A 12,162-nucleotide genomic window follows, 5' to 3' on the forward strand; every position below is an offset into this window, starting at 1 on the left:
TGTGTGTGTGTGTGTGTGTGTGTGTGTGTGTGTGTGTGTGTGTGTGTGTGTGTGTGTGTGTGTGTGTGTGTGTGTGTGTGTGTGTGTGTGTGTGTGTGTGTGTGTGTGTGTGTGTGTGTGTGTGTGTGTGTGTGTGTGTGTGTGTGTGTGTGTGTGTGTGTGTGTGTGTGTGTGTGTGTGTGTGTGTGTGTGTGTGTGTGTGTGTGTGTGTGTGTGTGTGTGTGTGTGTGTGTGTGTGTGTGTGTGTGTGTGTGTGTGTGTGTGTGTGTGTGTGTGTGTGTGTGTGTGTGTGTGTGTGTGTGTGTGTGTGTGTGTGTGTGTGTGTGTGTGTGTGTGTGTGTGTGTGTGTGTGTGTGTGTGTGTGTGTGTGTGTGTGTGTGTGGTGTGTGTGTGTGTGTGTGTGTGTGTGTGTGTGTGTGTGTGTGTGTGTGTGTGTGTGTGTGTGTGTGTGTGTGTGTGTGTGTGTGTGTGTGTGTGTGTGTGTGTGTGTGTGTGTGTGTGTGTGTGTGTGTGTGTGTGTGTGTGTGTGTGTGTGTGTGTGTGTGTGTGTGTGTGTGTGTGTGTGTGGTTTCTGTGTTTTTCTGAAACCACATTCAAATATGTGTACCCAGGTATGTATGTGTGAGAGCAGCTTACTGCTATTATAAAGCTTACTACAGTAACACTCAAAATCCTACAAATACAGTCTATCCCCATTCCTCTCCTCTCCTCTCCTTTCCTTTCCTCTCCTCTCCTCTCCTCTCCTCTCCTCTCCTCTCCTCTCCTCTCCTCTCCTCTCCTCTCCTCTCCTCTCCTCTCCTCTCCTCTCCTCTCCTCTCCTCTCCTCTCTTCTCTTCTCCTATCCTCTCCCCTCTCCTCTCCTCCCCTCTCCCCTCTCTTATCTTCTCCTATCCTCTCTTCTCCTCTCCTCTCCTCCCCTCCCCTCTCCCCTTTCTTATATTCTCCTCTCTTCTCTTCTCTTCTCTTCTCTTCTCTTCTCTTCTCTTCTCTTCTCTTCTCTTCTCTTCTCTTCTCTTCTCTTCTCTTCTCTTCTCTTCTCTTCTCCTCTCCCCTCTCTTCTCTTCTCCTCTCCTCTCCCCTCTCCTCTCTTCTCCTCTCCTCTCCTCCCTCTCCCCTCTCTTATATTCTCTTCTCTTCTCTTCTCTTCTCTTCTCTTCTCTTCTCTTCTCTTCTCTTCTCTTCTCTTCTCTTCTCCTCTCCCCTCTCTTCTCTTCTCCTCTCCTCTCTCTTCTCTTCTCTTCTCTTCTCTTCTCTTATCTTCTCTTCTCTTCTCTTCTCTTCTCCTCTCCTCTCCTCTCCTCTCCTCTCCTCTCCTCTCCTCTCCTCTCCTCTCTTCTCTTCTCCTATCCTCTCCCCTCTCCTCTCCTCCCCTCTCCCCTCTCTTATCTTCTCCTATCCTCTCTTCTCCTCTCCTCTCCTCCCCTCCCCTCTCCCCTCTCTTATATTCTCCTCTCTTCTCTTCTCTTCTCTTCTCTTCTCTTCTCTTCTCTTCTCCTCTCCCCTCTCTTCTCTTCTCCTCTCCTCTCCCCTCTCCTCTCTTCTCCTCTCCTCTCCTCCCCTCTCCCCTCTCTTATATTCTCTTCTCTTCTCTTCTCTTTTCTTCTCTTCTCTTCTCTTCTCTTCTCTTCTCTTCTCTTCTCTTCTCTTCTCTTCTCTTCTCTTCTCTTCTCTTCTCTTCTCTTCTCCTCTCCCCTCTCTTCTCTTCTCCTCTCCTCTCCTCTCTCTCTCTTCTCTTCTCTTCTCTTCTCTTCTCTTCTCTTCTCTTCTCTTCTCTTCTCTTCTCCTCTCCTCTCCTCTCCTCTCCTCTCCTCTCCTCTCCTCTCCTCTCCTCTCCTCTCCTCTCCTCTCCTCTCCTCTCCTCTCTTCTCCTCACACGCTCCCCAGACATCTGATAAACGTTACACTATGGCTGCCAAGTAAAACAGGAGGCATTGTTTTTGTCTCCTCAATGGCGGATAAGGGCTTTTGGAAGGCAGACATGCATAATGACAGCGCTGTAATTGCCTCTTTAGTCTGGAGTCCTTTCTTATCTGTCCCCCCTCGCTGCCTGCCCGCCTCTGCCTGGCTGAGTGCTCTGGTCCCACCAGAAAACAACGCGTTTGGTTCACAGATTTATCTCAACTCTTTTTTTTTCGTGTGACTGATTGTCCCTCCGTGGACCGCATTCATCACTACGCTGACGATGATGTGCATGTTGTTTGTATATATTCAGGGACTGTGTGTGTGTGTGTGTGTGTGTGTGTGTGTGTGTGTGTGTGTGTGTGTGTGTGTGTGTGTGTGTGTGTGTGTGTGTGTGTGTGTGTGTGTGTGTGTGTGTGTGTGTGTGTGTGTGTGTGTGTGTGTGTGTGTGTGTGTGTGTGTGTGTGTGTGTGTGTGTGAAAGAATGTGCGTATGGCTAATAGGGGGAAGGTTTTGGGCATCGTTAGTGTGTTGAGACTGCATTAAATGTTCCCAAGTGGAACAGTTTGAGGAGGGGAGCTATCTGAGGAGAGTGAAGCCAGATCCTCCTCGTATGGCATGAGTTATACATATTATTTTAATATGTAGCCTGATTTATTTGTGTTTGTATGCTTTTTTTCAAATTAGTTTTAAGATGCATTTTCAATGTTTGTGAACACTGGAGTTCAAATGTATTGTACCATAGGTACGACTGAATGAGAAGCTTGTTAAAAAAAAGGAAATCGATTTGCTCTCCGATTTACTCAAGGATCAATTATATAATCATTATGTGACAATTCATGCATTTTTACCAAATATTGTTTTAGCCCTGTACACATTGCTCATCGGCTGTGGCTGTCATTTAATTAAGAATACCTGCAATTTAATTACTAAACACCTGTTGTTTGATAACAAACATATGTTGTTTGCTACCTAGATCAAATAACATTAGTCTAACCATAATTGCTATGCTCAAATAAACCCTGGATTGGGGCACTTGCAAAAAAACAATGCTGATTTATTTTGCACAAAATCTCACACACATCTAAAAACTCATACAGTTTTGCACACATTCATTTCGTTTGACAGTTATTGAGAGTGAATGAGTTTGAATATGGCAACCAGTGATGTCATCGGGGACATTGAATCCTTGTGTTGTGTTAATTACAGCTCTATGCAATTATAAGGTAGCGGTTCCCTTTAAGACACGGTATTGCTGTTTTTTCATCTACATAATTTCATGGAGCTGTAATTAACACAACACAAGGATTCAATGTCCCCGATGACATCACTTGTGGCCATATTCAAACTCATTCACTCTCAATAACTGTCAAACTAAATGAATGTGTGCAAATCTGTTTAGAGTTTTCGGATGTGTGTTTGGAGGTAGTTAAGATTATTAGGATTACTATGATTGTAGTGTAGGGCAGTTGTAGACAGTGAAAGCAATAGGTAGGTATACATTGAGTACAGTATGGGTAACAGAGCCTATGGTGAAGGCAATGAAGTCAGAGTTCAGAGTTTATATGATGGGGGGGGGGGGGGGGGGGGCTGTCAACGTGGCACAGAGTTCAGGGAGATGACAGCTGAGGGACAGAAGCTGTTCCTGAGTCTGCTTGACTTGGAGCGGAGGTTCCTGTAGCGTCTCCTGGAGGAGAGGAGGGCAAACAGTCCATGATTGGGATGAGAGGTGTCCTTGACTATGCGGCGTGCCTTCCTCAGACACCGTTTGTGATGGATAGACTCAATAGCAGGGAGTGATGTACCGGTGATGCGTTGGGTGGTTTTCACCACCCTCTGCAGTGTTTCTGGTCAGAGGCAGAACAAGTAAAAGTTCACCAGAATCTGAGGAGACCGGTGGGCTTTCTTCAGTCTCCTCAGGAAGAAGAGGCGCTGGTGAGCCTTCTTGACCAGTGCTGAGGTGTTGAGGGTCCAGGAGAGGTCCTCTGAGATGTGGAAGGGGGCATGCACGCTGGCTCTGGTCTTCCTGAAGTGCACGATGTGCTCCTTGCTTTTGTTGGTGTTTAGGGCCAGGTTGTTGTCGCCGCACCACGCCGCCAGGTGCTGGATCTCCTCCCTGTAGGCCGACTCATCATTGTTTTTGATGAGGCCCACCACCATTGTGTCGTCTGCAAACGTATTAATGGTGTTGGTGCCATGTATAGGAGTGCAGTCGTGGGTGAAGAGGGAGTAGAGGAGGGGTCTCAGCACGCAGCCTTGCGGGACGCCAGTGTTCAGGGTGAGGGTGGAGGAGGTGAGACTGTGTAACAAACTGGGGTCTGTTTGTTGGAAGTCTAGTATCCAGTTGCAGACAGAGGGGTTGATGTCAAGGTTTAAGTTTAAGTTTAAGTTTATTTGGATCCCCATTAGCCACAGCAGTGCTGGGGCTATTCTTCCTGGGGTCCATAACACGTAAAATACAGTTACATACTTATACACTCACAACATTCACATGTCATACAGACAATTAAAACAACAATAAAAACTCTAATCAAATTCATAATACAATACAACAATATATACCCCTTATGAATTCATAATACAATACAATAATACCTACTCATAATTAATTCATAATACAATACAGCATAATATACTATTTAGCTTTTACATACATTATCTATGTTTATATCAGCCAATCATACAATCTTTTAATAATATATCCCTATCAGACACATGCCTTTTCATCTATATATACCTATCTCTTTATCAGACACATACATTTTCATTTACATACAACCTATCTATTAGGGAATGTCAATTTCTTTGGTTGAAAATGTTGTTTTACCACGATTTTGAAACGACATTTACTATTCTCCTGCTTAACATGTCTGGGAAGGTCCTTGGTTTCCACAAGGTCACCAAGTTTGGAGATGAGTTTGGAGGGGATGATGGTCAGCATGAAATCACTTGTAGTGTGAATGTGATACACCCAAAAAGTAGTACACCTGTCCTCTACTGTCTTTATGAATGAACACTCCAACTCAACATCTTTAGATACTTATGATAGAACTTAAAACGTTTATGTGGTTCTTCAAATAGAAGGGTTCAATTGACCCAATTACAAGCCCTGTTGCAACAGTTGTGATTGGAGGATCAAGAAAAGAGGGCACAGCTTGAGATACACATTTCCATTGCTCACCAACCTCCTTGGTGAATAGGAATGACGTCACGTACTATGACATGCCATCTTCTCTTGTCGTGTCTCCTCTAGTGTGCCCCGCTGGCATGTACGGGCAGAACTGCAGTCAGCTGTGCCAGTGTTCCGGGGACCAGGAGCAGTGCCACCCCGTCACCGGGAAGTGTACCTGTCTACCAGGCTACTATGGGGCGCGCTGTGAGCTGAGTAAGTGTACTGTACCTGTCTACCAGGCTACTATGGGGCGCGCTGTGAGCTGAGTAAGTGTACTGTACCTGTCTACCAGGCTACTATGGGGCGCGCTGTGAGCTGAGTAAAGTGTACTGTACCTGTCTACCAGGCTACTATGGGGCGCGCTGTGAGCTGAGTAAGTGTACTGTACCTGTCTACCAGGCTACTATGGGGCGCGCTGTGAGCTGAGTAAAGTGTACTGTACCTGTCTACCAGGCTACTATGGGGCGCGCTGTGAGCTGAGTAAGTGTACTGTACCTGTCTACCAGGCTACTATGGGGCGCGCTGTGAGCTGAGTAAAGTGTACTGTACCTGTCTACCAGGCTACTATGGGGCGCGCTGTGAGCTGAGTAAGTGTACTGTACCTGTCTACCAGGCTACTATGGGGCGCGCTGTGAGCTGAGTAAGTGTACTGTACCTGTCTACCAGGCTACTATGGGGCGCGCTGTGAGCTGAGTAAGTGTACTGTACCAGTCTACCAGGCTACTATGGGGCGCGCTGTGAGCTGAGTAAGTGTACTGTACCTGTCTACCAGGCTACTATGGGGCGCGCTGTGAGCTGAGTAAAGTGTACTGTACCTGTCTACCAGGCTACTATGGGGCGCGCTGTGAGCTGAGTAAGTGTACTGTACCAGTCTACCAGGCTACTATGGGGCGCGCTGTGAGCTGAGTAAGTGTACTGTACCAGTCTACCAGGCTACTATGGGGCTCGCTGTGAGCTGAGTAAGTGTACTGTACCTGTCTACCAGGCTACTATGGGGCGCGCTGTGAGCTGAGTAAGTGTACTGTACCAGTCTACCAGGCTACTATGGGGCGCGCTGTGAGCTGAGTAAGTGTACTGTACCAGTCTACCAGGCTACTATGGGGCTCGCTGTGAGCTGAGTAAGTGTACTGTACCTGTCTACCAGGCTACTATGGGGCGCGCTGTGAGCTGAGTAAGTGTACTGTACCAGTCTACCAGGCTACTATGGGGCGCGCTGTGAGCTGAGTAAGTGTACTGTACCTGTCTACCAGGCTACTATGGGGCTCGCTGTGAGCTGAGTAAGTGTACTGTACCAGTCTACCAGGCTACTATGGGGCGCGCTGTGAGCTGAGTAAGTGTACTGTACCAGTCTACCAGGCTACTATGGGGCGCGCTGTGAGCTGAGTAAGTGTACTGTACCTGTCTACCAGGCTACTATGGGGCGCGCTGTGAGCTGAGTAAGTGTACTGTACCTGTCTACCAGGCTACTATGGGGCGCGCTGTGAGCTGAGTAAGTGTACTGTACCAGTCTACCAGGCTACTATGGGGCACGCTGTGAGCTGAGTAAGTGTACTGTACCTGTCTACCAGGCTACTATGGGGCGCGCTGTGAGCTGAGTAAAGTGTACTGTACCTGTCTACCAGGCTACTATGGGGCGCGCTGTGAGCTGAGTAAAGTGTACCGTTGGGTCACTGTTACCGCTCGGAATGAGGACCGTGTGGGCTCAACCACGCGCAATTGACCAATTGCTTCCCTACGAAAGTTGTGATTGGAGGATCGAGATAAGAGGGCTGGGTTTGAGACGGGTCCATTACATGGAATAAACATGCAATGTAATGGTTGAGTCTACATGGTCCTCACTATTTCGGGTCGTTAAAACTTTTACAATAAAAGCATGGGGTTTCAATCTTTCAACCTTCGTCCGTCCTAAACAAAGAAGACCAAATACATTTAGGCCGGGGACACACAGGACAGCGAAGCCGTGAGGTGTCAATTCTGGAGCGAGCAGGAGCCCGGCTGTTCACACCAGAAGAGCAGGAGCCTGGCTGTTCACACCAGAAGAGCAGGAGCCTGGCTGTTCACACCAGAAGAGCAGGAGCCTGGCTGTTCACACCAGAAGAGCAGGAGCCTGGCTGTTCACACCAGAAGAGCAGGAGCCTGGCTGTTCACCTCAGAAGAGCAGGAGCCTGGCTGTTCACACCAGAAGAGCAGGAGCCTGGCTGTTCACCTCAGAAGAGCAGGAGCCTGGCTGTTCACACCAGAAGAGCAGGAGCCTGGCTGTTCACACCAGAAGAGCAGGAGCCTGGCTGTTCACACCAGAAGAGCAGGAGCCTGGCTGTTCACCTCAGAAGAGCAGGAGCCTGGCTGTTCACACCAGAAGAGCAGGAGCCTGGCTGTTCACACCAGAAGAGCAGGAGCCTGGCTGTTCACACCAGAAGCCATTTCTCCACGCCGGTCAACAAGAGATTCTGCTCCAATCACACGTAGAGGCCAGACGCCGAAACTATCACTGAAGATCGCGAGCCTGCCATGGAGGGGTTCGATCAGCTAACATGAGCACCGGAACTGGTGTCACAGTGCTGCCCTTCTTTCATCTCTTCCTCTTGTCCTTTCTCTGTCTCCAGGATGTCGAGAGGGGACATACGGGCCAAACTGCAAGTCAAGATGCAAGTGTAGCAATGGAGGACGGTGTGACTTCAAGACGGGGACGTGTCAGTGTCCAGCTGGCTTCATCGGAGCTGACTGCGGCTCAGGTGAGTCACTCCTGTCTGTCGTGTCTCTATTCAGAGGAGCTGACTGCAGCTCAGGTGAGTCACAGCTGTCTGTCGTGTCTCTATTCAGAGGAGCTGACTGCAGCTCAGGTGAGTCACTCCTGTCTGTCGTGTCTCTATTCAGAGGAGCTGACTGCAGCTCAGGTGAGTCACTCCTGTCTGTCGTGTCTCTATTCAGAGGAGCTGACTGCAGCTCAGGTGAGTCACAGCTGTCTGTCGTGTCTCTATTCAGAGGAGCTGACTGCAGCTCAGGTGAGTCACTCCTATCTGTCGTGTCTCTATTCAGAGGAGCTGACTGCAGCTCAGGTGAGTCACTCCTATCTGTCGTGTCTCTATTCAGAGGAGCTGACTGCAGCTCAGGTGAGTCACTCCTGTCTGTCGTGTCTCTATTCAGATAGTGTGGGCAGTTCTCTTGCCCTCAACATTCTTGTTGCATTTCCACAGAGTGCAATGAAGGCGGAGAGAGAGAGGAAAACAGATTTAGTCTGCACCCTGATCAAGACCAGACTCGGTCCATACGCGTTGGTCGCAGATCTTTAACTAGGTAGCCACTATAATAAAGGCTTTTTAAATAGCCTTGGGGGGGGGGGGGGGGGGGGTTTATAGATCTACAGGTTTTTCTACTTGGCCTGTGAGGGATTTCTCCAGTGGTTCTTCAGTGTTTGGCTGTCTGATTACAATGTGGTTCAGATCCAAGAAGCGCTTCTCTCATGTGTTTCATGTGTCCAGCATATACAGCACAGCCTACAGCTAGATTCACAATTTGACAGCTGGATGGACAATTTGACTAAAGAGCAGATCAGTTCACCCAATGGCTTTGTCACCCTACTGACTAGGACTAGAAGAAGAGGAAGGGTCAGTGTCGTCTCGTCATAGAGGATGGTTGTCAGTGTCGTCGTAGAAACATTCCAAAATGACCTCCCCTCTTACCACTGGGAGACAAATCGCATTGTAAGAAGAAGCAGCGTTCTCTCCCAGCGCTGAATAACTTCCGTGAGAATGCCTGGGCCATGACCCATCCTCTTAACACTTTGAGTGCCAGCCACGAGAAATCTCATTAGTTCATGCCATGCGCAGTGGCGAATATTCATGGAGGCTTCCCCAAGCTTCCCCAAAAATATAAACAGTAAAAAAATATATATATTTTTTAAATTTTTTTATAGTTTACAATAATAAAAAAAATCATAATTTTTATAATAATTTTCTCCCTCCTGGAGAAATTAACCGAAGGAGCGAAACTGCGCCCACTCTCTCTAACACTGTCACTGTGGCCCATACTCACTGACTCACAGTCTGCCGAGACGAGATAAAGCTGGGAACAAGGTTAGGACGCTAGGCAGTTTTTTTGTTTGTTTATTCATCCTATTACCTCATTATTAGCCAATAAGATTCAAGCTGGGTTGGACTTAGCTCCAAGCCGTAACACGGCCCAGCTTGGTTCTCTAGGTAGGGGAATATATGCTAATTTGCTAATTAATTGGCGTCTGGCCAATCAAATCACATTAAAAGCAAACGTGACCAAACGTCTTCGCCTCGCGGCCACTTTGGAATATGCAATGAAGCATATAGCACTTTATTAGCAACTTATTTTTCGCCGGCGGCACATTTACTGAGGACCAGCACAGCACACCACTGTGGATATTATGATTTAACAAATCTATCTGTCCAGGAGGAGGACCACATTATTGGCCAGGTAAGCAGCCTACATAGGCTAGCTTGGTTTCTAACTAACGTAATCAGGCTAGCTTGGATGCTAACTAACGTAACCAAGCTAGCTTGGTTGTAGCCCCTTTCGTGACTGCGATGCAAGCCAGGGGCTCGAATACGCAGTCACTTATTCCTCCGTAGTAGCCAGGTTAATTTGCACCACCAAGTACTGCTTAAAAGCTAGCGGTGGGTCCAAAATATATCAGATATAAATTTCAAAGGTACCCAGCATTCCATTAGTGTTGTGAAGGATCAGATTAAACCGAATATATATATTTATTTATGGATATATATTTAATAGTATTTGTATATCGTTTGATATCCCTTGTATATTCCTTGTACATATACACTGAATATCCCTTTAGTCTACTAACAGCCCATAATAGTTTCATTCTACCATTGGACAAGAACCTGGCGCCAGCAGCCAAGCCCCTTGGTTCAAGTTCAATCGTGCCGACGAACATGTCGTTACAAGCCCGGTTCCGCGTAGGAATACGTCTGGCGAAATACGAATGGTACTATTTGTTCACAGCGCATATATATATGGCGCAAGTAAAGTAGAACTTTCTTTTTAGTCCATTAGTCCTTTACCCTCCAACCTAGTAACAGACGTGAAGCCTCACCCACGACCCACGTGTGGTGCAGTATGGCCTACTTGGCCTCAGAATAGGCATTGAGACATCGTGTGGATTAATAGTTGAATTGTCATAGTTTGGCACTATACCGTCGAGTGGGACGTATTTCTATTAAGTTAATAATAGTCTATTATGTATGGTGCATCGTTCGGTTAGAGTTATAAAGTGAGCAGTACCCCCATCGTTCCTGGCGTTATCTAGAGTCTTAACCAGGCTGGGCAGACCACGTGTGGTGCTTTCATCCGAGGAGTTCTGGGCCAGGACGAGTGGACCTGTACATTGGATTACTTTACCCGGACGACGGCGAGCCCTACACGGCTTGGATTATCTACTTGCTTTGGGTGCTTTGATTATGCCATGGATAACAGCCAACACTGCTGAGTGTTGGAACTACCCCCCGAGAGGAGTCCAGGTGAGACGGCGCTCTACCCCGAGTGAGGTCGCCTCACGTCTCTTCGTTGTGGACCGGCAGCTACCGTCTACAAGAGGGCCCAGCTGTATTCATCTGCGGACCGAGGTTCTGTGGGCACCGTGTTCAGCACTCTGAATTCTCCCAAGAAATCGTTGGCCAGATGGGATATCGCCAGCGGCTCTCCTAACCCCCCCCCCCTACTGACTTACAACCAGCGGGACCCCCCCTTTAGTGTATCCAGCTATAATCATTTAAGTACCATCGCTATAGTTCCCTAAAGAACCAGGTTGTATACTTGCTCCCTGCGTAACCAGAGATTGGACATTCAATGTTGATTTGCCTACGAATACTCATTTGCCTTACAAGTGCATTCAAATCATAAATGTCATTAAGTGAACGTTGTATATACCCTTTGCTATATAAAATATTCGATTTATACATTTGTGTGGACTTCGTTTCATCAGGTGGGAAAGTGTTCATCATATCTATATCATGTACTGTGTGGCCAGTAGTTAAAGTACATAGACGGTAGTGGTTTAATAATACCATACTTATCAATACAGTCAGGGAATTGTACCCCTCAGTTACAATTGGTCCTTCGAGCCGGAGGGTAACTAGTGTAATATTAATATAGTGTTATTAATATTGAAATGGCCTATGATGAACACTCCACGAAACGGTCCTCCTGACGTGGAGCGCCCGCGGCGCAGACGACAGACACCTCAGTACTTAGAGGATTGCGCTGTCAGTCAACTACCTAGCCTTCGACAAACGGTAAACGCGGTAAAAATAGAAAGTAAAATTATGTCTGACCTTAACGACCAGGTTACCCCGACCACAGAGACCCTAGTGGGTTCTAATGTAACTGACCAAGCTCACGGTGGGGACCAGGAGGGAGCTGACATGCCTTTACCCCCCGCCAATACCGAAGAAGTAGTCCCCGACCAGCCCCGGGAGGAAGACAACCCTACAGAGAGAGAACTCTGCACGGAAGAAGAGGAGGAGAGCGCCGAGGAAATAGAGCTCCAGGACTCCCCAACGAGTACAGCCAGGAGCGGCTCACCTCTACAACCGTCTTCCCCCAGCGAAGCGGAGAGGATGCTATCACAGGCGTTCCTCGTCAGCCTGACAGCCTCTACCGAACGCGATCGACTTCAGGGTGAACGCGATCGACTTCAGGGTGAACACGATCGACTCCAAGCACAGACGCTTAGCGAGCGCGAACAACTCCAAGCGCAACAACGGAGCGAAGAAGAGCGCATACGCCTGGAGATGAGACGCCTTCAGACGGAAGAGAATATGGCAAGAGACCGGGCCGACGCCCAGCGCGCCGCTGCCGGTGCCCAAAGAGAAGCAGATCTCACCAAGCGCGAAGCCGAGCGCGACAGACTACAAGCCGAGCGCGACAAGTTACAAGCGCAGCTAATGGAGCAGCTGATCCTCAAGGCAACACCCTCTCCCTCCGCCAGGGGTTCAAGGAACTCGTCGAGACAACAGTCAAGGGCAGCGTCTCCTAACCGAGCAAGCGACCCTGAACTTGACCAACAGACCAAGCCTATACCCCCCGCAGACCCCCTTCCCAGACCG

At 48.2% G+C, this 12,162-nt stretch overlaps 1 protein-coding gene across 1 annotated transcript in view; it reads left to right on the top strand.

Annotated features, from left to right (window-relative positions):
* The window catches only part of egfem1 (EGF-like and EMI domain containing 1), a gene marked incomplete at its 5' end in the record, with an annotated part of 232,652 nt that overhangs the window by 173,755 nt on the left and 46,735 nt on the right, over nt 1-12,162 (top strand). Inside the window, 2 exons of the mRNA XM_084308959.1 lie at nt 5,153-5,284; nt 7,675-7,803. Of these exons, the coding sequence (XP_084165085.1) occupies nt 5,153-5,284; nt 7,675-7,803 (261 nt within the window). The remainder of the gene's footprint in view (nt 1-5,152; nt 5,285-7,674; nt 7,804-12,162) is intronic.

This window comes from Notolepis coatsorum (assembly GCF_963971535.1).
Source record: "Notolepis coatsorum genome assembly, chromosome: 1".
In the NCBI taxonomy this organism is placed as follows: domain Eukaryota; kingdom Metazoa; phylum Chordata; class Actinopteri; order Aulopiformes; family Paralepididae; genus Notolepis; species Notolepis coatsorum.